This window comes from Nothobranchius furzeri, chromosome 6 (assembly GCF_043380555.1).
Source record: "Nothobranchius furzeri strain GRZ-AD chromosome 6, NfurGRZ-RIMD1, whole genome shotgun sequence".
Classification (NCBI taxonomy): Eukaryota; Metazoa; Chordata; class Actinopteri; order Cyprinodontiformes; family Nothobranchiidae; genus Nothobranchius; species Nothobranchius furzeri.
Genome location: NC_091746.1, coordinates 5,157,905 through 5,177,234, shown reverse-complemented (window position 1 = coordinate 5,177,234; position 19,330 = coordinate 5,157,905). Strand labels below are relative to the sequence as shown.

At 53.2% G+C, this 19,330-nt stretch overlaps 1 protein-coding gene across 1 annotated transcript; it reads left to right on the top strand.

The window, feature by feature from the left end:
* The first annotated feature begins 250 nt into the window (after positions 1-250).
* LOC139070462 (E3 SUMO-protein ligase ZBED1-like) lies at positions 251-18,723 on the top strand. Its single transcript, XM_070552723.1, has 6 exons — positions 251-1,735; positions 2,025-2,282; positions 2,362-2,426; positions 12,916-13,040; positions 17,471-17,546; positions 18,648-18,723. Exons 1-6 carry the CDS (start codon positions 251-253, stop codon positions 18,721-18,723), a joined length of 2,085 nt encoding a protein of 694 aa, XP_070408824.1.
* The last annotated feature ends 607 nt before the right edge of the window (positions 18,724-19,330 follow it).

Sequence of the window (19,330 nt, the reverse complement as noted above, 5' to 3'; positions counted from 1 at the left end):
TTCATTTGTGGGAAAACAAGGTCCAATCAGGCAGAAACGTTACAGGAAGGTAGAATCAATTGAGTTGTAAGTGATCTAGAGCCGTTTAAAATAATCATATAATCGATGCATTGCGATGCGGACATAAATGATTATGCATCGATGCAGAAGCGCCCTATAATCGATTATAACATAATGTTTGTTTTCCAACCGCAACATGAATCTTTTAGCCTAGCATCGGCTGATTTTGTCCCTTACTTCAAACGTCATAATGGAGCGACGAATGCAGCTGCGCACTGGCGCCTTTGCGGTCATTGCGGAACTAAGCTCCGAGTTAGCGTTACAGATAAAAGACCCTCCAAAGACACTGAAAGCAGACATATGGAGCCGTTTTGGATTTTACCAACAATCAGGGAGACATGATTTGGACATGTCATATGCCGTGTGTAAAACCTGCCACAGCAAGATTAAATACGTCGGGAACACCACCAATTTAAGGAATCATGTTAGCCGTTTCCACCCTGAGTTGCTAACAATAACACCGGCTGTTGAACCGCCCAGCCCTGCGCAGCCAAAAATTAATGCGGCTCTCTCAATAATACCTCCCAACTCGGAAAAAGGGAAGAAAATAACCCAGGCTGTGGGGGCTTTCATTGCGAAGGATTTACGACCGTATTCTGTCGTGGAAAACCCTGGGTTCAAACACATGTTAAAGACACTGGAGCCACGATACAAGGTCCCTGCACGTAGCCACTTCGCAGAACAGGTAATTCCTGCACTGTATGATGAAACCAAAGCCAAGATATTAACCTCCATGAGCAAAGCTAATTTAGTAGCAATAACATGCGATTCCTGGACTTCAGTGGCAACAGAGTCCTATATTACAGTGACGGCACACTACATGAGCGAGGACTGGCAGATTATTTCCCTCGTGCTGCAGACGAGAGCTGTTTATGAGTCTCACACAGGTGCACATCTGGCAGAGCTACTTTCAGATGTTGTTTCAGAGTGGCAGCTGTCAGATAAAGATATTGTCCTGGTTACAGACAACGCTTCAAACATGATTCTTGCAGCTCAAATCAGAAAATTCAAACATGTCAGATGCTTTGCTCACACATTGAACCTGGCATCACAGCGTGGGCTTCGAGTTGCATCGCTTACCAGGCTTCTGGGAAGAATCAGACGTATATCCATATTCTTCCATCGTAGCACAACAGCAAGCCACTGTTTAAAGGTAAATCAGAAATGCTTGGGTCTGAAAAATCAAAAACTACTCACAGATGTACCAACAAGGTGGAACAGTTCCTACGACATGGTCCAGAGGTTTTTGGAACAGCAACCTGCCATTTGTGCCACCTTGTTGTCACCGGAAGTTAGAAAAGGAGAGTCTGACATCTGCACACTCAACGAGACAGATGTATCTAATGCTGAAGACGCTGTCAGTGCATTAAAAGCAATGAAAGATGCAACCACACTAATATCTGAGGAAAGCAATCCAACCATCTCCTTGATTGCTCCACTCAAGGCACAACTTCTCCAAAACATGACCAGCAGCATCAGCGACTCACCCATGATTCACGACATCAAGAATGCTGTCAGAACAGATCTCATGAACAGGTACAGCTCTGAGGCAGAGAAGAAAATGCTTTGTACAGCCTCGGCCCTGGATCCCCGCTTTAAGGGATTACCTTTCCTGACAGAGAAGGAGCGATCAGATGTCTACAGAGAAGTGACTGAGGAGGCAACATGTTTGGAGGTAAATTCATCACTTTCTTTTTGAATTAACATATACATTTCTGTATAATATTCTTAATAATTTGCCATGTTTGGTGCTGTAAGTAATTATTTACATTAGCATAAAATGAGTAAATCCACCGGAATGCTTTTATCATAATAAAAATAAATATTATGATAAGGTACATCAACATTTTCAAAAGTGTGATTAATCATTAAATATTTTAAAATATTGAAAGCCATACAATTTAGACAGACTAGTAAGTTCCCTATCAGATAAAATAATGATTTTTTATTTTTTCCCTAAACAGCAGGAGTGTATCCTGGCCATGCACCCAAAAGTTCCGGTGCAACCCGAAGTTCAGAAGGATGGAACCTCGGCAGACGATCCCTCGGCTGCTAAAAGAAAGCCTACATCATTACTTGTGAGCTTGCTGGGACAGTCTTTCAATGATGTTGAGGTTAGTGAAGAATCCAAGACCCCCTATGTCAGAGCTGAAGAGGAAATGGATAATTATTTGAAAACGTCATCATTGCCCCTGTCAGAGGACCCTTTAAACTGGTGGAGGGTACACAAGGTTACATTTCCTCTCCTGGCTCGACTGTCAAAACGATACCTTTGCATCCCTGGAACAAGTGTATCTGCAGAACGTGTTTTCTCCACTGCTGGAGACGTTATCACGGCCAAAAGATCTACTCTCAAACCACAGCATGTAGATCAACTGGTGTTTTTGCACAAAAACCTTCAACTTCCAAATGTTAACTAGTCATCATTATTACTTTTCAGTACATCTTCTTAAATTCAAACAAATGTTAAAATGTTTGCACTTTTTGTTGTCCCAAGGACTGTTATGTATTATTCGTGGGTTTTCCAAAATATGCCAGTATTGGTAGATTTTGCAAACATCTGAAGAACACGTTTCTTTCCCCCCACACAGCCTGAGAAGTGAATGTCAAATAAGGAGATATTTTTTTATGTTCTTAAGTCCTCTTAAATTTAAAGTTTTTCACTTTTGTATAAGGACTGTTATCACAGGAGAGAATACTTTCCAAATAATTATTTCTCATTTACGGTTGTTCAGAGTTGTTAAATATTTTGTTAGCATCTACAGAACATGTTTTTCCGACAGCCTGAGACATTATTGTTTAATGAGGAAAGAGATTTTTTTTTTGCTGTGCAATCCTCTTAAATGCAAACTAAAGCTTCAAATGTTTGGTACTTTTACACTGTCCCAAGGACTGTTATCAGAAAGCTGTTTACTGCATATTTATGCAAATAAAAGTTTTTGTTAAATAAAAAAGCAAATGTCTAACATATATTTATTGATGACATGAAATCCACATGAAATAATCGTGATGCATCGTGATGCATCGAGATATCGAATCGAATTGAATCGCTGACACAATAATCGTAATCGAATCGAATCGTGAGACTAGTGAAGATTCACACCTCTAAAGTGATCTGAACGTTTCATGATGATAGCACTTTCCTAAGGGGGTCAAACCATGTCCTAAAGGTCACCGGATCTGGTGTCAATTTAAAGAAGTAGTCCAGTTACACCTTTGTGGGCTTATAACTTGGCTTCTGAATATCCTAGAGAGGTCAGGTTTGTTTTAGAGTACTCCAATTCACAGCCCCCATTACCACAAAAAGGAATGGAGTCATTAGCACTTATGGTTTTTAAATGGCACCCAGAATTATGTTGCACGAAGCACAATTTCACATCATTCTGGGTTCATTTGTGTGAAAACAAGGTCCAATCAGGCTGAAACGTTACAAGAAGGTAGAATCTATTGAGTTGTAAGTGATCTGAACGTTTCATGATGATCGCACATTCCTATAGGGGGTCAAACCATGTCCCAAAGGTCACCGGGCCTGGTGTCACTTTAAAGAAGTAGTCAAGTTACACCTTTGTGGGATTCTAACTTGGCTTCTGAATGTCCTAGAGAGACCTATGGCGTTTAAAGCGTGCCACAACCCGTGCACGCGCATTGGGTCCACAGCGCGCGTGTGAACGGGACTCGCAAGCGAAAATATACATGGCAGCGCGCGTGTGAACGGGACTCGCGAGCGGAAATATACATGGCGAGAGGTCATTCGTGCACTGAGAGGGAGCAAACTGTGTCTGTGAGCGCACAAGGATGTGCACAAGTGACAAACCTGTGTGCGCGCGTTGTCAACGAGCACACGGCAGAGGAAAATGTGCGCGTGCGGCAGCCTCTGTGCGCGCTCGGCAGCCTCTCTGCGCGCTCGGTTTCTGACTCCTGCTCGCTCGGCTGTAAGGGCTTTTGGCACTCTGGAGGCGTGGCCTGTGGCAGATCTTCTCTGTCCTCTGATTGGTTAGTGTACCCCGCACTTTACCCTCTACCTATCTATATAAAAAAGTCTGCTATTCAGTAGTTCCTGGCATAGCTCAGCTGGGAGAGTGGGTGACTCTCGCCCCGGAGGATCCGGTTTCGAGTCCGGGCAAAGGAAAATGCAGTAGATGTCTTGGTAATTTTCCTTAATTTCAGGTATTTTACAGTTGTGACCGTTCAACTGTCATTAAACGTCCGAATGTTTGCTGGGCAGTGTTTTAAAAAGTGCTCATAAGCTAGATGGTTTTAACCATATAAAATTACATTTTTTGTGATACTGGAAAAATACAAACTGAAATAAAACTACTGATTGAAAACATTATGACTGTGGTTGTACAATATATGACTCACTAATACACTGCAAACTCCCTTAGAGTGGGGCTTCCAGAGAGAGAGAGAGAGAGAGAGAGAGAGAGAAAGAAAAGTTCTTGCCTCATTAATGAATTGTTTATTTTTTTCAGTATTTAATTGACAAATTATCCTTTCAAATAATTAATTGATGAGTTACATAATTGTCCATTTAGAATTGTTGAATGGACTGAGTCAAGTTTGGTGCACTTTATATATTTCAAAACATGTTTTTTTTATGATGCATATAAATAATTTAAATGTTAATTTAATGAAATATTTCTATTTTTTCATTACCTCACCCTTGTTTTGACAAAAACGGGACCTTGCTGGATAATATCATGGAGAAACTATTTGTTCACAGTACATGGCTCAGTGAGGATCTGTGTACCAATGGAGGAGATACTCAGAAATCTGTCTGCAGATTGTTACAACCCAGACTGGAAGTGGTGGGCTGTAATAAAAAAGGAGACCAAACAGAGGAGTGGGGGTTCAACCAAGGCTGTCAGTTTGTTTTCCGAATTGCTGGGGACAATAACCATACACTTGAGTGGGGTTTAAAAATTGCTGGGGACAATAAAGTAGGCTAGCACAGGGGTCGGCACCCCGCGGCTCTGGAGCCGCATGCGGCTCCTCCATCCATCTGATGCGGCTCTCTGTACTTTTAAAATAATGAATGGATATTTAAATAAAATGCTTTATATTTTACTGCATTAATTTTACATCTGTATGCCAATTCTAAATGTAAAGATTGTCTGCGTAAACCTGAACAGGTCCAACCCGGTCTTACTGTGAGACCGGGTTGACGCGTCACGCTTGTGCGTAATCATATGCGCTTCTGAGCTGCTTTCTGACCTTCCCCACCTACAAAGTTTAATTACAACAATCAAACGTGACAGAGCCCGGATTTGTATTCTGAACAGTCTAAACATGTTTTAAAAAGAATCGCGTGACAAAAGTGGCACCTGCTCAGTAAAACCACCAACAGGGTGAAAAATATCAAAATATTGTCGGCAGAGACGGGCTACAGCTTCTGGATCCACTTTATATAAATCGTTTTATTGATTATCTTCTTACGAAAGATAACTTTGACGTACACGAGCGATCAGGCGCGTTGCAACCTTTTCAAAAGTGTGGGGGATATTGTCTGTGCCTAAAATAAGTTCATGCTATTCCTCTTGTTAGTTTAATTTCCATAATAGCGGAGCAGGTGCGAATTTTAGACGCGTCACGCATGTCTCCGTTTTAAACATGTTTAAACTGTTCATAATCCAAATCCAGGCTCTGTCTCGTTAGATTGGTGTAACTAAAGTTTGTACTGAATGAAACTTTACATTAAACCATGTTGAAAAGAAAAGGATCCGATTAAATCGTTTCCCCCTCATTTACAGTCACGACGTACAGCGCAGTGCGCGTGGCTCTGGGGTTAATCAAGTTTAATTCTTTCTCTTTGCAACAATCTTCAAAGGAAGGCAAAACAGTTAAATGACAGGTTACAGATATTTCCATTTGACTGTTTATTTTGACGGATATACTCAAGGATGTTCGTTGATTTCCTCCCACTGAAGCGGTCTGGAAACCCGGTCTCTCTGAGGGATGTCATTTGGAAAAATGTTATTTTTATGAAATTATGAAAGTTTGGCTGAACAGCGCTTGTTCCCGTCTCTAATATGGAGACGCATGACGCATCCAGTCGCCTCTTCAGCTCAGAAAGCACCTGTAGAGACATTTGATCACGCACAAAGTTTATGTGGAGCAGAAGCGGTCGGGCCACGGCAGGTGAAACGTTCCTAGCCTACATGAAGTGAAACTGTTTAATTGTAACATTAATATGTTACTGGACACGCAGGTTTGGTTGGTTAGACCAGTGTTTGAAGTGGAACACACACACACACACCAATTAAAATAATGCTGATAGCGTGGACTAGAAGCCAGGTGATGGTTTACGTGTTTAAATGATGATCAGGCTGCTGTAAAATGTAATCTCCATCCACATCCAGACACAATTATCCTCTATTCTTTCTCTATTTGCTCTGCTCTTGTCTGGGCTGATAGCTGACGGTGCGCGCGGCACGCCTAACTAGCGGCTGATGCACATTTTACGCATTTGGAGAGGTGGGCTGGATGCTTTGCGTTTACTGGAAGTTGGTCCACTTAACGCACGGGTGTAGACTACATATTAATGACAAATGAATGAAAATTAAATTGGGAGTTTTTACTTCATATTTTATAAATAAAAATGACGGGGGAACACATTTATGACGTCTTTTTAAACTAAATTTTCTAGCGCGACCTGCCTGCTTCACTTAAGGCACTGCTTATTACGGTCCATCCAGAATTACCGTGGCCCACCCAAAAATGAAAACCTGGCGCCGCGCCTATTATAAACCTCTGCAAATGGTTGTTCTTCACTTTATCAAACTCAGACTTTGTACAGCTAATATCAAGATGTAAAATTATTCAGTCGAGCTCTTCCGTCCCTCCCTCTCCTGCTCTCCTGGAAACCCGACATCGGCTGTCAGAAGCGGAGGTGAAGAAGGAGATGAGGCAAACAGAGTGAGTGTGACGTAAAGAAACCAGACTGGTGTGGAGGTGAGCAAAACAGCTGGAAAAGTGTGGGTGTTGAATCCCCCACGGGTGCGACGCCCATGGTACCGGCTGCTGTCACCTGTTGTGAGCAGCGCTCTGCTGTCTGAGGGTAGGCCCGCCCACAACGATGTGACTGCTGCGGTGTTTTCTTTACTATGGGAAATGGGTAATAATGGCTCTTTGATGGGAACAGACCGAGTGTTGACATGTGGCAAGACGCTCCTCGGGGCGCGTCTTGCTTGGGCCTCTCCCCTGGAGGTTCTCAGTCAGACCCAGTGTTGACATGTGGCAAAATGCTCCTCGGGGCGCGTCTTGCTGGGGCTTCTCTCATGGAGGCACTCAGTCAGACCCAGTGTTGACATGTGGCAAGACGCTCCTCGGGGCACGTCTTGCTTGGGCCTCTCTCCTGGAGGCGCTCAGTCAGACCCAGAGGAGAAATGTGTCAAGACGCTCCTCGGGGCGCGTCTTGCTTGGGCTTCTCTCCTGGAAGCCCTCAGTCAGACCCATTGTTGACATGTGGCAAGACGCTCCTCGGGGCGCGTCTTATTTGGGCCTCTCTCCTGGAGACCCTCTGTCAGACCCAGTGTTGACATGTGTCAAGACGCTCCTCGGGCCGCGTCTTGCTTGGGCCTCTCTCCTGGAGGCGCTCAGTCAGACCGAGTGCTGACATGTGGCAAGAAGCTCCTCGGGGCGCGTCTTGCTTGGGCTTCTCTCCTGGAGGCCCTCAGTCAGACCCATTGTTGACATGTGGCAAGACGCTCCTCGGGGCGCGTCTTGCTTGGGCCTCTCTCCAGAAGGCCCTCAATCAGACCCAGTGTTGACACGTGGCAAGACACTCCTCGGGGCGCTTCTTGCTTGGGCCTCTCTCCTGGAGGCGCTCAGTCAGACCGAGTGCTGACATGTGGCAAGACGCTCCTCGGGGCGCATATTGCTTGGGCCTCTCTCCTGGATGCCCTCTGTCAGACCCAGTGTTGACATGTGGCAAGACTCTCCTCGGGGCGCGTCTTGCTTGGGCTTCTCTCATTTAGGCCCTCAGTCAGACCCAGTGTTGACATGTGTCAAGACGCTCCTCGGGGCGTGTCTTGCTTGGGCCTCTCTCCTGGAGGCGCTCAGTCAGACCCAGTGTTGACATGTGGCAAGACGCTCCTCGGGGCGCTTCTTGCTTGGGCTTCTCTCCTGGAGGCCCTCAGTCAGACCCATTGTTGACATGTGGCAAGACGCTCCTCGGGGCACGTCTTGCTTGGGCCTCTCTCCTGGAGGCGCTCAGTCAGACCGAGTAGTGACATTTGACAAGACGCTCCTCGGGGCGCGTCTTGCTTGGGCCTCTCTCCTGGAGGCGCTCAGTCGACCCAGTGTTGACATGTGGCAAGACGCTCCTCAGGGCGCGTCTTGCTTGGGCCTCTCTCCTGGAGGTTCTCAGTCAGACCCAGTGTTGACATGTGGCAAGATGCTCCTCGGGGCGCGTCTTGCTGGGGCTTCTCTCATGGAGGCACTCAGTCAGACCCAGTGTTGACATGTGGCAAGACGCTCCTCGGGGCACGTCTTGCTTGGGCCTCTCTCCTGGAGGCGCTCAGTCAGACCCAGAGGAGACATGTGTCAAGATGCTCCTCGGGGCGCGTCTTGCTTGGGCCTCTCTCCTGGAGGCGCTCAGTCAGACCGAGTGCTGACATGTGGCAAGACGCTCCTCCGGGCGCGTCTTGCTTGGGCCTCTCTCCTGGAGGCGCTCAGTCAGACCCAGTGTTCACATGTGGCAAGACGCTCCTCGGGGCGCGTCTTGCTTGGGCCTCTCCTGGAGGCGCTCAGTCAGACCCAGTGTTGACATGTGGCAAGACGCTCCTCGGAGCACGTCTTGCTTGGGCCTCTCTCCTGGAGGCACTCAGTCAGACCGAGTGCTGACATGTGGCAAGACGCTGCTCGGGGCGCGTCTTGCTTGGGCTTCTCTCCTGGAGGCCCTCAGTCAGACCCATTGATGACATGTGGCAAGATGCTCCTCGGGGCACGTCTTGCTTGGGCCTCTCTCCTGCAGGCGCTCAGTCAGACGGAGTAGTGATATGTGGCAAGACGCTCCTCGGGGCGCGTCTTGCTTGGACCTCTCTCCTGGAGGCGCTCAGTTAGGCCGAGTAGTGAGTAGTGACATGTGGCAAGACGCTCCTCGGGGCGCGTCTTGCTTGGGCCTCTCTCCTGGAGGCGCTCAGTCAGACCGAGTGCTGACATAAGGCAAGACGCTCCTCGGGGCGCGTCTTGCTGGGGCCTCTCTCCTGGAGGTGCTCAATCAGACCCAGTGGTGACACGTGGCAAGACGCTCCTCGGGGCACGTCTTGCTTGGGCCTCTCTCCTGGAGGAGCTCAGTCAGACCCAGTGGTGACACGTGGCAAGACGCTCCTCGGGGCGCATCTTGCTTGGGCCTCTCTCCTGGAGGCGCTAAGTCAGACCCAGTGTTGACACGTGGCAAGACGCTCCTCGGGGCGCGTCTTGCTTGGGCCTTTCTCCTGGAGGCGCTCAGTCAGACCCAGTGTTGACATGTGGCAAGACACTCCTCGGGGCGCGTCTTGCTTGGGCCTCTCTCATGGAGGCCCTCTGTCAGACCCAGTGCTGACATGTGTCAAGACGCTCCTTGGGGCGCGTCTTGCTTTGGCCTCTCTCCTGGATGCCCTCTGTCAGACCCAGTGTTGACATGTGGCAAGACTCTCCTCGGGGCGCGTCTTGCTTGGGCTTCTCTCATGGAGGCCCTCAGTCAGACCCAGTGTTGACATGTGTCAAGATGCTCCTCGGGGCGTGTCTTGCTTGGGCCTCTCTCCTGGAGGCGCTCAGTCAGACCCAGTGTTGACATGTGGCAAGACGCTCCTCGGGGCGCTTCTTGCTTGGGCTTCTCTCCTGGAGGCCCTCAGTCAGACCCATTGTTGACATGTGGCAAGACGCTCCTCGGGGCACGTCTTGCTTGGGCCTCTCTCCTGGAGGCGCTCAGTCAGACCGAGTAGTGACATTTGACAAGACGCTCCTCGGGGCGCGTCTTGCTTGGGCCTCTCTCCTGGAGGCGCTCAGTCAGACCCAGTGTTGACATGTGGCAAGATGCTCCTCGGGGCGCGTCTTGCTGGGGCTTCTCTCATGGAGGCACTCAGTCAGACCCAGTGTTGACATGTGGCAAGACGCTCCTCGGGGCACGTCTTGCTTGGGCCTCTCTCCTGGAGGCGCTCAGTCAGACCCAGAGGAGACATGTGTCAAGACGCTCCTCGGGGCGCGTCTTGCTTGGGCCTCTCTCCTGGAGGTTCTCAGTGAGACCCAGTGTTGACATGTGGCAAGATGCTCCTCGGGGCGCGTCTTGCTGGGGCTTCTCTCATGGAGGCACTCAGTCAGACCCAGTGTTGACATGTGGCAAGACGCTCCTCGGGGCACGTCTTGCTTGGGCCTTTCTCCTGGAGGCGCTCAGTCAGACCCAGAGGAGACATGTGTCAAGACGCTCCTCGGGGCGCGTCTTGCTTGGGCCTCTCTCCTGGAGGAGCTCAGTCAGACCGAGTGCTGACATGTGGCAAGAAGCTCCTCGGGGCGCGTCTTGCTTGGGCTTCTCTCCTGGAGGCCCTCAGTCAGACCCATTGTTGACATGTGGCAAGATGCTCCTCGGGGCGCGTCTTGCTTGGGCCTCTCTCCAGAAGGCCCTCAATAAGACCCAGTGTTGACACGTGGCAAGACGCTCCTCGGGGCGCTTCTTGCTTGGGCCTCTCTCCTGGAGGCGCTCAGTCAGACCGAGTGCTGACATGTGGCAAGACGCTCCTAGGGGCGCGTATTGCGTGGGCCTCTCTCCTGGATGCCCTCTGTCAGACCCAGTGTTGACATGTGGCAAGACTCTCCTCGGGGCGCGTCTTGCTTGGGCTTCTCTCATGGAGGCCCTCAGTCAGACCCAGTGTTGACAAGTGTCAAGACGCTCCTCGGGGCGTGTCTTGCTTGGGCCTCTCTCCTGGAGGCGCTCAGTCAGACCCAGTGTTGACATGTGGCAAGACGCTCCTCGGGGCGCTTCTTGCTTGGGCTTCTCTACGGACCTGGCCCGCAGCGGAGCTCAGCAGCCTCCAGAAGCTGATGGCAGTGTGTGTTTAATCCCCTGCGGGGTGGAGAGGCGGAAACCTGGGTCGGACCTGGTCTGCAGCAGGGCTCAGCAGCCTCCAGAAGCTGATGGCAATGTGTCTTTAATCCTCTGCGGGGTGCAGGAGCAGGAACCTGGGTCAGACCTGGTCTATAGCGGAGCTCAGCAGCCTCCAGCAGCTGATGGCAGTGTGTGTTTGATCCCCTGCGGGGTGGGAGAGCTGAAACCTGGGTCGGACCTGGTCTGCAGCAGGGCCCATTACCACTCAGAAGCTGATGGCAGTGTGTGTTTAGGTCCCTGCGGGGTGGAGGAGCTGAAAGCTGGGTCGGACCTGGTCTTTAGCAGAGCTCAGAAGCCCCCAGAAGCTGATGGCAGTGTGTCTTTAATCCCCTGCGGGGTGCAGGAGCTGAAACCTGGGTCGGACCTGGTCTGCAGCAGAGCTCAGCAGCAAGCAGAAGGTGATGGCAGTGTGTGTTTAAGTCCCTGCGGGGTGCAGGAGCTGAAACCTGGGTCGGACCTGCTCTATAGTAGAGCTCAGCAGCCTCCAGCAGCTGATGGCAGTGTGTGTTTAAGTCCCTGCGGGGTGGGAGAGCTGAAACTTGGGTCGGACCTGGTCTGCAGCAGGGCCCATCACCCTCCAGCAGCTGATGGCTGCGTGTGTTTAAGTCCCTGCGGGGTGCAGGAGCTGAAACCTGGGTCGGACCTGCTCTATAGTAGAGCTCAGCAGCCTCCAGAAGCTGATGGCAGTGTGTGTTTGATCCCCTGCGGGGTGGGAGAGCTGAAACTTGGGTCGGACCTGGTCTGCAGCAGGGCCCATCACCCTCCAGCAGCTGATGGCTGCGTGTGTTTAAGTCCCTGCGGGGTGCAGGAGCAGAAACCTGCGTCGGACCTGGCCCGCAGCAGGGCCCATCCCCCTCCAGAAGCTGAAGGAAGTGTGTGTTTAGTTCCCTGCGGGGTGGAGGAGCAGAAACCTGGGTCGGACCTGGTCTGCAGCAGAGATCAGCAGCCTCCAGCAGCTGATGGCAGTGTGTCTTTATTTCCCAGTGGGGTGCAGGAGCTGAAACCTGGGTCGGACCTGGTCTATAGCAGAGCTCAGCAGCCTCCAGAAGCTGATGGCAATGTGTCTTTAATCCTCTGCGGGGTGCAGGAGCAGAAACCTGGGTCGGACCTGGTCTGCAGCAGGGCTCAGCAGCCTCCAGAAGCTGATGGCAATGTGTCTTTAATCCTCTGCGGGGTGCAGGAGCAGAAACCTGGGTCGGACCTGGTCTATAGCGGAGCTCAGCAGCCTCCAGCAGCTGATGGCAGTGTGTGTGTTTAAGACCCTGCCTGGTGGGAGAGCTGAAACCTGGGTTGGACCTGGTCTAAAGCAGGGCCCATCACCACCCAGATGCTGATGGCAGTGTGTCTTTAATCCTCTGCGGGGTGCAGGAGCAGGAACCTGGGTCGGACCTGGTCTATAGCGGAGCTCAGCAGCCTCCAGAAGCTGATGGCAGTGTGTGTTTAAGACCCTGCCTGGTGGGAGAGCTGAAACCTGGGTCGGACCTGGTCTATGGCAGAGCTCAGCAGCCTCCAGAAGCTGATGGCAGTGTGTCTTCAATTCCCTGCGGGGTGCAGGAGCTGAAACCTGGGTCGGACCTGCTCTATAGTAGAGCTCAGCAGCCTCCAGAAGCTGATGGCAGTGTGTGTTTAAGACCCTGCCTGGTGGGATAGCTGAAACCTGGGTCGTACCTGGTCTATAGCAGAGCTCAGCAGCCTCCAGAAGCTGATGGCAGTGTGTGTTTAATTCCCTGCCTGGTGGGAGAGCTGTAACTCGGGTCGGACTTGCTCTGCAGCAGGGCCCATCACCATCCAGAAGCTGATGGCAGTGTGTCTGTAATCCCCTGCGGGATGGAGGAGCAGATACCTGGTTCGGACCTGGTCTGCAGCAGGGCCCATTACCACTCAGAAGCTGATGGCAGTGTGTGTTTAGGTCCCTGCGGGGTGGAGGAGCTGAAATCTGGGTCGGACCTGGTCTATAGCAGAGCTCAGCAGCCTCCAGAAGCTGATGGCAGTGTGTGTTTAAGTCCCTGCCTGGTGGGAGAGCTGAAACCTGGGTCGGACCTGGTCTATAGCAGAGCTCAGCAGCCTCTAGAAGCTGATGGCGGTGTGTCTTTAATTCCCTGCGGGGTGGGAGAGATGAAACCTGGGTCGGACCTTGTCCACAGCAGAGCTCAGCAGCCCAGTTGCAGATGGCAGTGTGTGTTTAGTTCCCTGCGGGGTGCAGGAGCAGAATCCCGTGTCGGACCTGGTCTGCAGCAGAGCTCAGCAGCCAGCAGAAGCTGATGGCAGTGTGTTTTTAAGTCCCTGCGGGGTGCAGGAGCTGAAACCTGGGTCGGACCTGGTCTGCAGCAGAGCTCAGCAGCCCCCAGAAGCTGATGGCAGTGTGTCTTTAATCCCCTGCGGGGTGCAGGAGCTGAAACCTGCGTCGGACCTGGTCTGCAGCAGGGCTCAGCAGCCTCCAGTTGCAGATGGCAGTGTGTGTTTTGTTCCCTGTGGGGTGCAGGAGCAGAAACCTGGGTCGGACCTGGTCTGCAGAAGAGCTCAGCAGCCTCCAGAAGCTGATGACAGTGTGTGTTTAAGTCCCTGCCTGGTGGGAGAGCCGATACCTGGGTCGGACCTGGTCTACAGCAGAGCTCAGCAGCCCCCAGAAGCTGATGGCAGTGTGTGTTTAAGTCCCTGCGGGGTGCAGGACCTGAAACCTGCGTCGGACCTGGTCTGCAGCATGTCTTAGCAGCATCCAGAAGCTGATGGCAGTGTGTCTTTAAGTCCCTGCGGGGTGGGAGAGCTGAAACCTGGGTCGGACCTGGTCTATAGCAGGGCCCATCACCGTCCAGCAGCTGATGGCTGCGTGTGTTTAAGTCCCTGCGGGGTGCAGGAGCTGAAACCTGGGTCGGACCTGCTCTATAGTAGAGCTCAGCAGCCTCCAGAAGCTGATGGCAGTGTGTGTTTGATCCCCTGCGGGGTGGGAGAGCTGAAACTTGGGTCGGACCTGGTCTGCAGCAGGGCCCATCACCCTCCAGCAGCTGATGGCTGCGTGTGTTTAAGTCCCTGCGGGGTGCAGGAGCTGAAACCTGGGTCGGACCTGCTCTATAGTAGAGCTCAGCAGCCTCCAGCAGCTGATTGCAGTGTGTGTTTAAGTCCCTGCCTGGTGGGAGAGCTGGAACATGGGTCGGACCTGGTCTATGGCAGAGCTCAGCAGCCTCCAGAAGCTGATGGCAGTGTGTCTTCAATTCCCTGCGGGGTGCAGGAGCTGAAACCTGGGTCGGACCTGCTCTATAGTAGAGCTCAGCAGCCTCCAGCAGCTGATGGCAGTGTGTTTTTAATTCCCTGCGGGGTGCAGGAGGCATAACCTGGGTCGGACCTGGCTTATAGCAGGGCTCAGCAGCCTCCAGTTGCTGATGGCAGTGTGTGTTTAATTCCTAGTGGGGTGCAGGAGCTGAAACCTGGGTCGGACCTGGTCCGCAGCAGGGCCCATCACCCTCCAGAAGCTGATGGCGGTGTGTTTTTAATTCCCTGCGGGGTGCAGGAGCCATAACCTGGGTCGGACCTGGTCTGCAGCATGTCTCAGCAGCCTCCAGAAGCTGATGGCAGTGTGAGTTTAAGGCCCTGCGGGGTGGAGGAGCAGAAACCTGGGTCGGACCTGGTCTGCAGCAGGGCTCAGCAGCCCCCAGAAGCTGATGGCTGTGTGTGTTTAAGTCCCTGCGGGGTGGGAGAGCTGAAACCTGGGTCGGACCTGGTCTGCAGCAGAGCTCAGCAGCATCCAGCAGCTGATGGCAGTGTGAGTTTAAGGCCCTGCAGGGTGGAGGAGCAGAAACCTGGGTCGGACCTGGTCTGCAGCTTGTCTCAGCAGCATCCAGAAGCTGATGGCAGTGTGGGTTTAAGTCCATGCGGGGTGGATGAGCCGAAACCTGGGTCGGACCTGGTCTGCAGCTTGTCTCAGCAGCATCCAGAAGCTGATGGCAGTGTGAGTTTAAGGCCCTGCGGGGTGGAGGAGCAGAAACCTGGGTCGGACCTGGTCTGCAGCTTGTCTCAGCAGCATCCAGAAGCTGATGGCAGTGTGTCTTTAAGTCCCTGCGGGGTGGAGGAGCTGAGACCTGGGTCGGACCTGGTCTGCAGCGGAGCTCAGCAGCCTCCAGAAGCTGATGGCAGTGTGTGTTTAATCCCCTGCGGGGTGGGAGAGCTGAAACCTGGGTCGGACCTGGTCTAAAGCAGGGCCCATCACCACCCAGAAGCTGATGGCAGTGTGTGTTTAGTTCCCTGCGGGGTGGAGGAGCAGAAACCTGGGTCGCACCTGGTCTATAGCAGAGCTCAGCAGCCTCCAGAAGCTGATGGCAGTGTGTGTTTAAGTCCCAGCCTGGTGGGAGAGCTGCAACCTGGGTCGGACCTGGTCTACAGCAGAGCTCAGCAGCCCCCAGAAGCTGATGGCAGTGTGTGTTTAAGTCCCTGCTGGGTGGCAGAGCTTAAATCCCGGTCGGACCTGGTCTGCAGCATGTCTCAGCAGCATCCAGAAGCTGATGGCAGTGTGTCTTTAAGTCCCTGCGGGGTGCAGGAGCTGAAACCTGGGTCGGACCTGCTCTATAGTAGAGCTCAGCAGCCTCCAGAAGCTGATGGCAGTGTGTGTTTGATCCCCTGCGGGGTGGGAGAGCTGAAACTTGGGTCGGACCTGGTCTGCAGCAGGGCCCATCACCCTCCAGCAGCTGATGGCTGCGTGTGTTTAAGTCCCTGCGGGGTGCAGGAGCTGAAACCTGGGTCGGACCTGCTCTATAGTAGAGCTCAGCAGCCTCCAGCAGCTGATTGCAATGTGTGTTTAAGTCCCTGCCTGGTGGGAGAGCTGGAACCTGGGTCGGACCTGGTCTGCAGCAGGGCCCATCACCCTCCAGCAGCTGATGGCTGCGTGTGTTTAAGTCCCTGCGGGGTGCAGGAGCTGAAACCTGGGTCGGACCTGCTCTATAGTAGAGCTCAGCAGCCTCCAGCAGCTGATTGCAGTGTGTGTTTAAGTCCCTGCCTGGTGGGAGAGCTGGAACCTGGGTCGGACCTGGTCTATGGCAGAGCTCAGCAGCCTCCAGAAGCTGATGGCAGTGTGTCTTCAATTCCCTGCGGGGTGCAGGAGCTGAAACCTGGGTCGGACCTGCTCTATAGTAGAGCTCAGCAGCCTCCAGAAGCTGTTGGCAGTGTGTGTTTGATCCCCTGCGGGGTGGGAGAGCTGAAACTTGGGTCGGACCTGGTCTGCAGCAGGGCCCATCACCCTCCAGCAGCTGATTGCTGCGTGTGTTTAAGTCCCTGCTGGGTGGCAGAGCTTAAATCGCGGTCGGACCTGGTCTGCAGCATGTCTCATCAGCATCCAGAAGCTGATGGCAGTGTGTCTTTAAGTCCCTGCGGGGTGGGAGAGCTGAAACCTGGGTCGGACCTGGTCTATAGCAGGGCCCATCACCGTCCAGCAGCTGATGGTTGCGTGTGTTTAAGTCCCTGCGGGGTGCAGGAGCTGAAACCTGGGTCGGACCTGCTCTATAGTAGAGCTCAGCAGCCTCCAGAAGCTGATGGCAGTGTGTGTTTGATCCCCTGCGGGGTGGGAGAGCTGAAACTTGGGTCGGACCTGGTCTGCAGCAGGGCCCATCACCCTCCAGCAGCTGATGGCTGCGTGTGTTTAAGTCCCTGCGGGGTGCAGGAGCTGAAACCTGGGTCGGACCTGCTCTATAGTAGAGCTCAGCAGCCTCCAGCAGCTGATTGCAGTGTGTGTTTAAGTTCCTGCCTGGTGGGAGAGCTGGAACCTGGGTCGGACCTGGTCTATGGCAGAGCTCAGCAGCCTCCAGAAGCTGATGGCAGTGTGTCTTCAATTCCCTGCGGGGTGCAGGAGCTGAAACCTGGGTCGGACCTGCTCTATAGTAGAGCTCAGCAGCCTCCAGCAGCTGATTGCAGTGTGTGTTTAAGTCCCTGCCTGGTGGGAGAGCTGGAACCTGGGTCGGACCTGGTCTGCAGCATGTCTCAGCAGCATCCACAAGCTGATGGCAGTGTGTCTTTAAGTCCCTGCGGGGTGGAGGAGCTTAGACCTGGGTCGGACCTGGTCTGCAGCATGTCTCAGCAGAATCCAGAAGCTGATGGCAGCGTGCCTCTAAGTCCCTGCGGGGTGGAGGAGCAGAAACCTGGGTCGGACCTGGTCTGCAGCAGGGCTCAGCAGCATCCAGCAGCTGATGGCAGTGTGTGTTTAATTCCCTGCCTGGTGGGATAGCTGAAACCTGGGTCGCACCTGGTCTGCAGCATGGCCCATCACCCTCCAGAAGCTGATGGCAGTGTGTGTTCAAGTCCCTGCGGGGTGGATGAGCTGATACCTGGGTCGGACCTGGTCTGTAGCAGGGCCCATTCACCCTCCAGCAGCTGATGGCAGCGTGCCTCTAAGTCCCTGCGGGGTGGAGGAGCAGGAACCTGGGTCGGACCTGGCCCGCAGCGGAGCTCAGCAGCCTCCAGAAGCTGATGGCAGTGTGTGTTTAATCCCCTGCGGGGTGGAGAGGCAGAAACCTGGGTCGGACCTGGTCTGCAGCAGGGCTCAGCAGCCTCCAGAAGCTGATGGCAATGTGTCTTTAATCCTCTGCGGGGTGCAGGAGCAGGAACCTGGGTCGGACCTGGTCAATAGCGGAGCTCAGCAGCCTCCAGCAGCTGATGGCAGTGTGTGTTTGATCCCCTGCGGGGTGGGAGAGCTGAAACCTGGGTCGGACCTGGTCTGTGCAGGGCCCATTACCACTCAGAAGCTGATGGCAGTGTGTGTTTAGGTCCCTGCGGGGTGGAGGAGCTGAAAGCTGGGTCGGACCTGGTCTTTAGCAGAGCTCAGCAGCCCCCAGAAGCTGATGGCAGTGTGTCTTTAATCCCCTGCGGGGTGCAGGAGCTGAAACCTGGGTCGGACCTGGTCTGCAGCAGAGCTCAGCAGCCAGCAGAAGGTGATGGCAGTGTGTGTTTAAGTCCCCGCGGGGTGCAGGAGCTGAAACCTGGGTCGGACCTGCTCTATAGTAGAGCTCAGCAGCCTCCAGAAGCTGATGGCAGTGTGTGTTTAGTTCCCTGCGGGGTGGAGGAGCTGAAACCTGGGTCGGACCTGGTCTGCAGCAGGGCTCAGCAGCCTCCAGTTGCAGATGGCAGTGTGTGTTTTGTTCCCTGCAGGGTGCAGGAGCAGAAACCTGGGTCGGACCTGGTCTGCAGAAGAGCTCAGCAGCCTCCAGAAGCTGATGACAGTGTGTGTTTAAGTCCCTGCCTGGTGGGAGAGCCGATACCTGGGTCGGACCTGGTCTACAGGAGAGCTCAGCAGCCCCCAGAAGCTGATGGCAGTGTGTGTTTAAGTCCCTGCGGGGTGCAGGAGCTGAAACCTGCGTCGGACCTGGTCTGCAGCATGTCTCAGCAGCATCCAGAAGCTGATGGCTGCGTGTGTTTAAGTCCCTGCGGGGTGCAGGAGCTGAAACCTGGGTCGGACCTGCTCTATAGTAGAGCTCAGCAGCCTCCAGCAGCTGATGGCAGTGTGTTTTTAATTCCCTGCGTTGTGCAGGAGGACTAACCTGGGTCGGACCTGGTCTATAGCAGGGCTCAGCAGCCTCCAGTTGCTGATGGCAGTGTGTGTTTAAGTCCCTGCGGGGTGCAGGAGCTGAAACCTGGGTCGGACCTGCTCTATAGTAGAGCTCAGCAGCCTCCAGCAGCTGATGGCAGTGTGTTTTTAATTCCCTGCGGGGTGCAGGAGGCATAACCTGGGTCGGACCTGGCTTGTAGCAGGGCTCAGCAGCCTCCAGTTGCTGAAGGCAGTGTGTGTTTAATTCCTAGTGGGGTGCAGGAGCTGAAACCTGGGTCGGACCTGGTCCGCAGCAGGGCCCATCACCCTCCAGAAGTTGATGGCGGTGTGTTTTTAATTCCCTGCGGGGTGCAGGAGCCATAACCTGGGTCGGACCTGGTCTGCAGCACAGCTCAGCAGACTCAAGAAGCTGATGGCAGTGTGTGTGTGTTTAAGTCTCTGCCTGCTGGGGGAGCCGATACCTGGGTCGGACCTGGTCTATAGCAGAGCTCAGCAGCCTCTAGAAGCTGATGGCGGTGTGTCTTTAATTCCCTGCGGGGTGGGAGAGATGAAACCTGGGTCGGACCTGGTCTGCAGCAGGGCCCATTACCACTCAGAAGCTGATGGCAGTGTGTGTTTAGGTCCCTGCGGGGTGGAGGAGCTGAAAGCTGGGTCGCACCTGGTCT

What these genes read in the sequence shown, in the direction of transcription:
- LOC139070462 (XM_070552723.1), top strand. Translation starts at nt 251, where the DNA reads ATGGAGCGACGAATGCAGCTGCGCACTGGCGCCTTTGCGGTCATTGCG. An exon ending in CTACTCTCAAACCACAGCAT is followed by an intron (nt 2,427 to 12,915) that starts GTAGATCAACTG and finishes CTTGCTCTGCAG; the next exon opens with CAGGGCCCATCACCATCCAG. An exon ending in CCACTCAGAAGCTGATGGCA is followed by an intron (nt 13,041 to 17,470) that starts GTGTGTGTTTAG and finishes CCTGGTCTGTAG; the next exon opens with CAGGGCCCATTCACCCTCCA.